The 10,127-nt window shown below is 27.7% G+C and overlaps 1 protein-coding gene across 1 annotated transcript in view; it reads left to right on the forward strand.

Annotated features, from left to right (window-relative positions):
- The window catches only part of LOC117171932 (methanethiol oxidase), a 15,792-nt gene extending 11,785 nt beyond the window's left edge, over positions 1-4,007 (forward strand). The window contains exons 6-8 of the mRNA XM_033359596.1: positions 767-1,106; positions 3,481-3,603; positions 3,688-4,007. Coding sequence (XP_033215487.1) covers positions 767-1,106; positions 3,481-3,603; positions 3,688-3,733 — 509 coding nt within the window. The 3' untranslated portion in view covers positions 3,734-4,007. The remainder of the gene's footprint in view (positions 1-766; positions 1,107-3,480; positions 3,604-3,687) is intronic.
- Positions 4,008-10,127: the final 6,120 nt, after the last annotated feature.

Below are 10,127 nucleotides of genomic sequence, written 5' to 3' on the forward strand. Positions count from 1 at the left end.
AATTCCAACGGCATCAGCCGGTAACGTTGTACACGAAAATACGAAACCTGGCGGCCACTAGACGAGGCTCTAGAGAGTTCGTATTTTCGTGTACAACGTTAACGGCTGATGCCGTTGGAATTGATTGTGGAAATATATTTTTTTACATCTATTATTATTAAGCTTTGTACTTAAACGTAGTTTTCTTTCGGCTCTTGCATTTCTCAAAGTTCGAGACCGATATTTTATGTGTAAAAAAAGTTCGAACGTTCAAAAAATGTTGACTTTCAGAAAAAAGATGAAATAATTTTCAGTGAAGTTCCTATCAAAATGCAGTACCTAAACGTACTCTATTGTACTCTAATACATTTCCCAAAGTTTCAGCTCGATATTTTATTTACAAAAAAAGTTCTTAGGTTCAAAAAAACATTCAGTGAACGGAAAAAGTGAGGTCGGTAATATAGGTATTTAGCTGTGTCACATGCCCTGAAAGGTTAAAATATCTACAACTGTAATTTCGTTTAGTACAAAATCTTTTTTGTTTGAAAATTCAACAATTTTTTTTTCGAGAATTGTTAGCTACTTTACTTTTTTCAGGGGGGGGGGGGGGGGGGGGGGGGGGATAAGAAAAAATTATTGCCGTCAACAAGAGGTGATGGGGGTGTCAAAAAGCCCAAATTTGGTAAAGTAGTGTATGAAGGGTCTCTAATCAAGATATTGTAATATATCCTGTTGATATGAGGTTTAGAAAAAAAATTGTTATTCACAAATAGTTTTAATGTTTCAGGAATGATTACCGACATACTAATCAGCCTAGACGATAAATACCTTTATTTCTCAAACTGGTTGCATGGAGACATCAGACAATATGACATTACAGATCGAAAAAACCCGAAACTTGCTGGTCAAGTTTTTCTGGGTGGTACGATTCTTTCGGATTCGAAAGTTCGAGTTGTTGATGATACGGAATTAAAAAATCAGAAGCAGCCAGAACCCGTTTACTTAAAAGGACGTCGCATTTATGGATCACCACAAATGTTGCAACTTAGTCTAGATGGTTGTCGACTTTATGTGACGACAGCACTTTATAAACCATGGGATAAACAATTTTATCCTGAGCATGTCAAGTAAATTTTTTATGGAAAATTTTATGCATGAGGGCAGTGGTGTAGTCGAGGCCTACGATACCCGTTTTGAGTTTATTACCTCCTCTATCCCGATTACATTAAGGGGAGGGGGAGGTCAAAAAGATTTTACGTTTATAAATTCTATGAAATAAAATTAATGTAGATAACATATTGAATTCAATATGAAACACTTTAAATTCCAAAGATTTTAAGCCGAGATATATTGCATTTTCAACGATATAGTTGAATTTTCAACGAAAAAAGATACATTGTCAACACAAAAAGACGAATTAAGGAAACATATATACGAGTTTTACAAAAAAGTTCGAAATTGAAACAAATAGTAAAATTTTCAAGCCAAAAAGACGAATTTTTCAAAGACAGTTGAATTTGTACCAAAAAAGTTATTTTTCAACCAGGAAGGATAAATCTTCAACCAAGAAAGATGACTTTTCTACTATGAAAGATGAATTTTCAACTAAAAAGAATGAATTTTTAACAATATACAGTTCAATTTCTGACCAAATATTTGAATTTTCAGCATGCAATGATGCAATTTCAAATGGCTCCATTTTTAAACAAAAAAGTTTAAAACTAAGTCAGGTATTTTAATTTTCAATAAAAGAAGACAACTTTTGTAAAAGACAGTTGCATTTTCATCAAAAGAATTAATCTTCAACCAAGAATTTCAAACCAACTTTTCTGCACTAAAAGGTGAATTTTAAACAAATAAGTCATGTTTTTGAGCTAAAAAGTTGGATGTTTTAGAAAACAATTGACTTTTGAATTGGAACAAATGAGTTTTTAACAAAAAAGATAATTTTAAGTCAAGAAAGATTAACAAAATATATGAATTTTCTACCAAAACATGGAATAGTTAATTTTTTCAGATACAAAAATAGATGAATTTTTCAATCGAAAAATATGGTTTTTCAACCAAAATGTTCAAGTTTTAACCCAAAAAGATGAATTTTCTACAAAACTTTAGAATTTTTAACATAAAATTTAATTTAAAAGCAAATTGTTGAATTTTCAACTTTAATTATGAACCCTGAATAAAAAAATTTTTTTTTACAAAGTATTCTAATTCTAAGTTAAATAATTGACTTTTCAGTAAAAAAATAACAATTTTCAACGCAACACGTAACAGTTGATATTTCAAACAAACAATTGCAAGAAAGGCGAATTTGCAATAAAGTGCACGATCATAACAGAGACAGAGACAAATTTCCTACCAAAAAAGATTTTTCAGTCAAAACAGAAAAAAATGAACGAAATTGTGGAATTTTCAAAACAAAAAGTAGAAATTTCTACAGAACAGTTGAATTTTCAACAAAAAATATCATTTTCAATTTTCTGAAAGTTATCTTTTTTAGTTCCAAATTTTTTTCTGGTTTGAAAATTCATCTCTTTGGTTGAAAATAAAACTATTTTATTGAAATTGAAATTTTTTGTTGAGAACTCAACAGTTTCACAAAATGATAAAAGCATAGGGAACAATTTCCAAAAGAAAAAGTAGAAAAACAATATGAGCTCAAAACGAATAATCAAAATCAACATTTTTTGTAATTTTTTTTTACGTTATATTTTGACTTTTTTCTATATTTTTATAGAAAAAGGGTACTAAATTCTACATAATGCCTATAAATTTCATTAAAATTTATTTTAAAATGTCTGAAATGTAGTATTTAAAAAAAATCCCATTCAAAAATTCAAATTCCTACAATTTTGATATTTTTCCAAAGATACTTTACCCAAACGTAGTTTATAATTTAAGATATTTAATTGAGAATAAAATTAAATATAAAATCCCATTTAACGTCCAATAATCAAGTTAGTGTGCACAAATTCCCGAAAATAAAAGCAAGAATCCAATTACCAAATTTGGACCACCACCACAAAGCGTCCCTATTTCAATTATAAAATGGATAAAAATTTTCCTAAAAAAGAAAAGAATAACATTCTTTTTTAGACAAAAATAAAAAATAATAAGGCAGCCAACCAAACCCCCTTCCTTCTTTTTTATATTTCTTTCATCCTTTTTATTTTTATTATTATCAAACCACAATAAAAAAAACATTTGTAAAAAATAATTACCATCGTTTCATAACTCATACAATAACCTCATTAAGGCAAGAAATGTTTCTCTTTTTTTTTTCTTCTTTAGGAAAATTTGTATCTTTTTTTCAATTACAATAGGAATATTTTATGGAGGTTGTCCAAATTTGGTCTTTGAATTCTTGGTTATATTTTCAGGAATTCTGCACCTTATAATTGCTGCCAGGCCACTTTTTCTTTCGGAACTATAACACGGAATGAGGGGTTTCTCGTCATTTTTTTATCAATAATATTAATGTGCTACTTTTTCCTTTAGACATGGCTCAACAATGATGAAGTTGGACGTGGACGTCAAAAACGGTGGCATGAAATTGGATGAGAACTTTTTAGTCGATTTTGGTGCTGATAAAGATGATATTTTGATGGCGCATGAAATTAGGTACTTTCCTTAATTAGCCTTATTTATAGGATTATAGTGATTGTACTGAATTGAATTAATTTAGTATGTATGAACTTTTTTCAGGTACCCTGGTGGAGATTGTACATCTGATATATGGCTTTCAGAGTAAAACTTTTTTCTAATATTAAATCCCAGAGATATTATTTATCTGACATTGGATAAAAACGTTGCAAACAATTGAAAACGACAGTTATCCGACGTCGGACGATTGGAGTTATCAATTTTTTTCAATGTTTTTATCCAACTTCAGATAAAAAATATTCTTGGAAATTACCGTGCTCTTAAATTTACTTTAAGTTTCGTTAATTGAAACTTTCACTAATATGCATTAATTTGTTGGTAAGTACTTGAAATGTTTTGACAATAAATATTGTTTAAAAATTTGTTTCATCAGTTTTATTTTAATGCCCTTCAGAAATTTTTTACTAGTGATAAATGTATGAGGAGGATTCATCCATCAGCCAGAAAAATTAAAGAACTTGAGGCCACAGTAAAAGGTTTAAGAAACACTTATTTAAAATAAAAATAAGAATTTTATTTGAAAATGGCGGTTAGGCCCCCTTCACGAAAAAAATATTATGGGAAAATCAGTATAAGCTCTAAATTTGAATCAGCAAAACTGTGACTGATTCGAAGTCCATTTTGACTGATTCAAGAAAAGTGCATTCTCACCAAGCGATATCAACCCAAAAGATAATGTGTCAAGCCGGAATGATTTTTTAATAAAGTATTTTAACTTTCAACCAAATATTTGGATTTTCAACCAAAAATATGAATTTCCAACCAAGAAAATCGATAAAAAAATAATGTTAAACTAACAAAAAATTGATTGAAAAAATTAGTTTTAAAAAAAAGGGTTAAATTTTCAACCAAGTGGTTAAATTGAAAAAAAATTAATGTTCTGTCAAAAAGATTAATTTTCTAACAACAAATTTTCATTTGTAACTAAAATTATAAACCATTCACAACAACAACATTTTTAATATAGCAGTACAATTTTCAAAAAAGTAATTGAACTAAGTAAAAATATGAAAATCCCATGAAAAAGATTAATTTTCTACTATAAAAGACCAATTTTTAATGTAAAAATAATGAATTTTCATCTTAATAATTAAATTTGCAGCTAAAAAATTCTTTTTTTAACAAAAAAAGGGATAGTTAAATTTTCAAATAGAAAAATTCATTTTCATACATAGGAAAAGGAACCAATAATTGAAATTTTCAATCAAACAAATGAATATTGAAGTAAAATTATGAAGCTTCAACAAAAAAATAAATTTGTAACAAAGCTGTCCTACTTAGTAATAACATTTTCAATAAAGGAGATGCGTTTTTAACAACAAAACATTTTTTATCTTATGTTTCAGCACAAAAAGGTTTGAATTTTAATTCAAAAGCAGTTTATATTTCAGTCAAAAAGGTTTGAATGTGAAATAAAACGAGTCAAATTTAAACAAAAAGATCAATTTTCACGAAAAAATTAATTATCTACCAGTAAATACCAACTTTCAATGAGATACATAAAATTTCAAACAAGTAGTTTAATTTTCAACTGAAAAAAAAGAAATTTCAACAAAAAATGGAATATATAAATTATCCGTTAAAAAAAATTTTAAACAAAAAAAAAACAAAGAACTTTCAACAAAGTAGTTAAATTATCAACAACAGAAATCAGTTTTAAAGTAAAATTATGGATTATTAACAACAACAAAAACTGGATTTTAACAAATAGTTCAATTTATAATCAAATAGTTGAAAAGTTCAACAACAAAAATAATGAATTATCAATGTCATAGTTGAATCCTCAACTAAATAGTTAAATTTTTGATCTAAAAAAGATCCATTTTCAGGAAAAAATGGAATAGTTCAATTTTCAATTTAAAAAATTAATTTTTAAAACCAAAAACATTTTCAATAAAATAGTTCAAGTTTCAAGCGAACACATGAATTTTCAACTAAAATAATAAATAATTATAACAAAAATAATTTTTGACAAAGTAGTTCAAATATGAACCAAGAGGACTTGTTTACTACCAATAAAGATAAATTGATCCAATCAGTAATTTTGAATGATCTAAACGAAGTAATTTTGAATGGCGTAAGCAGTAATTTTCACTAATTAAATTATTTATCTTGATTAATCTACTCCGTAACTATCAATGTGTTGATCGGCGATTTGTGGTTAATTTACATCATTTCTTAAAATGTAGGAATTTAGTTAGGAATTTTAATTTAGAAATGATTTCACTATTTTATTAGAGCAGGCAAATCAGTCACTTCTATTTACTGAAAATTATGCACTTTAATTAAATGATTGATTCAGATAGTATTATTGACTGTTTTATGTGTTAAAGCAAGTGATGTGTCAGTAGAAATGACTGACTTTTCAGTCAAAGCATGCCTGATTTATTTAATCAGTCAAATTTTGACTGTCTTAAATTAAGAGAGTAGGTAGACGTTTTTGTTAGGGGGGGGGGGGTATTAAAATTCTAGTTTAGCATTTTTATTGAGAAATAATGTTACTATTTTATTATAAAAGGCAAATCAGACACTTCTATTTACTGAAAGTCACTTACTTCGATTTACTGATTGATTCAAAGTGGCAATATTGATTGATTAATCTATTAAAACCACTTTTGATCAAAATCCTTTTAAATAAAAGAAGAATCCAACGACCAAATTTGGACCACAACGAATAAACAAAAACCAAAAATCCTATTGTAATCAACGTTTCGGTACTCGTACAGTAACCTTATCAAAGCAAGAAAAATTTTGCATCAATTTGATTATTGGACGTTAAGTGGGATTTTTAATTTGGATTTTGGTCTATTTTAAATATTGTAAATTTTTACTTTTGATCAGTATAAGTGACGGGCTTATTAATTAAAGTGTGCTTGATACCTTTGGAACTATTTTTAAATCAATTAAAGTCTCTTGGAAACATATAAACTTTATTAGATATCATTTGAAATTGTTTATTCCTTCATATCCCTTAAAATCATGGAGAATATAAATTATTTGTAAGTTTATAATTTATTTATTGAATTCCGTAAAAATCTTTTAAATCTTATGAAATTTCTTAAAGTACCTTAAAATCCTTTAAAAAATTTAGAATTTTCTTGAAATTTCAATGAATTTGTTTTAACAAGTTCTTTAGAGATTCCTTGATGTTTTCAAATCTCTTAAAATTCTTTGGAAATTGTTATAATAATTTAAAACCTTAAAAATATTTTGTAGCCTCGTAAAGTCCTTTGAAAAGCCTTAAAATCCCTTGAAATATTTTGGAGTCCGTCACAATCCCCGCAAAGGTTTGGAAATCCTTGATATACTCTAAAATTCCCTGAAATGTTTCGAAATCTTACGAAATTTCTTGAAATTCTTAGAAATATTTGAAATTCGCGTGAAAAACGTTGATACTTAAAAATTGAAAAAAAATTAAAATTGGTACAAATGATGGGAATCATAAAAACCCAATAAAAGCAGTAGACATCATTTGAAATCACTTGAATATAAATGATATATAACTTATTCAAAATTCCCTTAATAAAATAATTAAAATCCCTAGAGATCCGTGAAATTCTTTGTGTTTCAATAAAATCCTTTAATTCTTATAAAATTTTTTGAAATGCCTTAAAATCCCTTGAAATACTTAAAATCGTTAGGATACCTTGAAATTTTATTTATTTTCAAAAGTTCTCTAAAAGTTCTTTGAATTCTTCTGCAACCCTACCAAATTCTTTTAAATCCGTTAAACTAAAGTTATCTAAAACAGAAACCATTTAAATTCCTAGAAATATTTTTAATCCTTTGAGATTCAATTAAATCTTTTAGACCTTGTAACGTTTCTTGAAATACCTTAAGATCCCTTGAAATCTTTGGAAACCCAAGAAAATTATTTTAAATCTCTAAAAATTTAGAAAACTCTTGAAATTCTTTGGAAACTATTATAATTATTTTAACCCATAAAAACATGTTTAAAACCAGTAAAATTCTTCGAAAAGCTTTAAAATACCTTGAAATTGTTTGGAATCCCTTAAAATCCTCGTAATGGTATAGAAATCTTTGATATCCTCTAAAATCTCTTTAAAAATACTGAAATTCCTTAAAACTACTGGAATTGTTTAGAAATCCCATCAAATCCTTTAAGAGTTTAAAAACCCTTGAAATCCGTAGAAATCTTTTCAAATGAACCTAAATTCCCTAATGTTAAAATATTTTTAAATTATACAAATCCATTAAAAGTATAGTCTAGAAATAATTTGAAATTCCTTGGAAATTTAGAAATCTCTTGAAATTCTTTGGAATCTGTTATAATAATGGAAAACCTTAAAATTATTTTAAAATCCCGTTAAATCCTCTGACAATTCTTAAAATCCTTTAAAATTTTGTGGTACCCTTTAAATTTTAAAATCTCCGCGATGGTATCGAAATCTTTGAAACAATTTGCAATCCTTCGAGATTCAATCAAATCTTTTAGATCTGCTGAAGTACCTTGAAATACATTAAGGTGCTTCCTCAGGCTTGAAAATTAGCCCATGTATTACTCTGACAAGTTTTTCTCCTCCGATTCTGAATTTTATGATTTCATATTTTAATCATAGACTATAAATGCCTAAATGCAGAACCTCTCAGATCGCCTTTTTTGAAAATAGCCTGGTTCTTGTTTTATTGCAATTAATAGAAAATTTTGCGCCTGGGAAGTAGCAAACCGTCACCATAAGTGTACTCATGGCGAACATAGTTCGTGGGCCCTCTGGCTGGCTATGGAACAGCCGGTGGTCTAGAGTGTCATTTTTTCGACGATCGTAAACCTAGGATCGAGCCAAGAATTTAAATTGAGTACCTGTCATGCCTCATTCAACTTTCCTATTGTTAGAGATTACAGTCGGTTGAAAGAAATTATAAATTCGCAAATATGAAAGAATTTAATTTTAATACTGTGCATTCGATTAATTACATAACGATAAGATGATTATAAAAAGAAAGAAGAAAATCGGTTAATCCGTTCAATTTCTGGATACACCTTTTTTCTCTCTTCTCCGATTGTACGATAAAAAATACTGAAATAAAAAGATGCTGCGCCCAAAGTTTAAATTGAAAACTCTGCAATCATAGAGAATCGTAATTTTCCTATATTTTTTATTGAATCTTTATTTATTTCAAATACAACTGCTTGCGTCACAATAAATGTGTTGTTTTGGTCAGAATTGATTAACTATTTTGCTTCAAGATTCACAGGTCACACCATTTGGTTCAATTTCATTGCTTTTCATTCGAAAAATTAAAATATTATTAACAGAAAGCGGTGGAGTCTTCTTTTTTGAGTTGTGGATCTAGCCATAGAATTATAAAATTAAATGGCACAATGTGTACTGTTTATACTATGTTAAAATTTAATAAAAATTATATATATATATATTTCCAATCGATTTACAAGATGGAGTGTTTGCTAAATAAATCCATACGAAAATCTTTGCGAAACCCTCCTAATTCTTGTGAAATCTTTCGGGAATTATTAAAATCTTTCTACAATATTTGAGATGTACCAGAAATCTTTACAGAAATTTTGAAATATTTGTGAATTATTTATGAAATTATTGAAGTTAAAATCATTGAAAGCTTAGTGAAATGTTTGTTAATATCCATTTTATACCTGCATTTGTTGTTCATTATTATTCATGATTGACTATGAATTGTTATTTACATATTGATAACTTATGTAAAATTTTAACATGGTATAAACTGTACACATTGTGCAATTTAATATTATAATTGTATGGCTGGATGCCCACCTCGAAAAAGTAGGCTCCCTCGCTTCTGTGAATAATATTTTAATTTTCCGAATGAAAAACAGTGAAATTGAACGACAGAATATGAATTTCAAAGCAAAATAGTTCATCAATTCTGACCAAAACAATACATTTATTGTGAAGCAAGCAGTTGTATTTGAAACAAATAAAGATTAAACAAAAAAGATAGAAAAAATATGATTGTCTATGATTGCAGAGTTTTCAATTGTAACTTTTGGAAAAGGAATTTCTCAAGAAAAGGCTGCGAATTCCATAATCTTCAAGTTTCAACCTTGAAAAGAAAATAAATAAAAATTCCATACTTTTCCGATCAATGTTCAATTATTGGCGCAGGATCTATTTTCAGCATTGTTGGTGTGGAATCTGAGAGGAGAGAAGAAAGGTATATCCATCATGTGTACGGGCCGTACTTTTAACGTTTCCTTGCGTTCGCTTCTGTCTTTCGATAAAGACCACAACAAGTCACCCGTCAATAATGATCACCTCTTACAATTACTAAAATTATGAAAAACATTGCTCAATTACATTTTAATTATCTGCAGAAATTTCCTGCTATAATTCACGAAAGAATGTAAAAAAGATTAGAAAAAACGGGTAATATGGTCATTAATTAATTATATCATTTTTAAAATTATATTAAGTAATCATCAATTTTTCTTAACAATTAATAATCAATTTTAAATTATAATTTAA

Source organism: Belonocnema kinseyi, chromosome 4, assembly GCF_010883055.1.
Source record: "Belonocnema kinseyi isolate 2016_QV_RU_SX_M_011 chromosome 4, B_treatae_v1, whole genome shotgun sequence".
NCBI lineage: Eukaryota > Metazoa > Arthropoda > Insecta > Hymenoptera > Cynipidae > Belonocnema > Belonocnema kinseyi.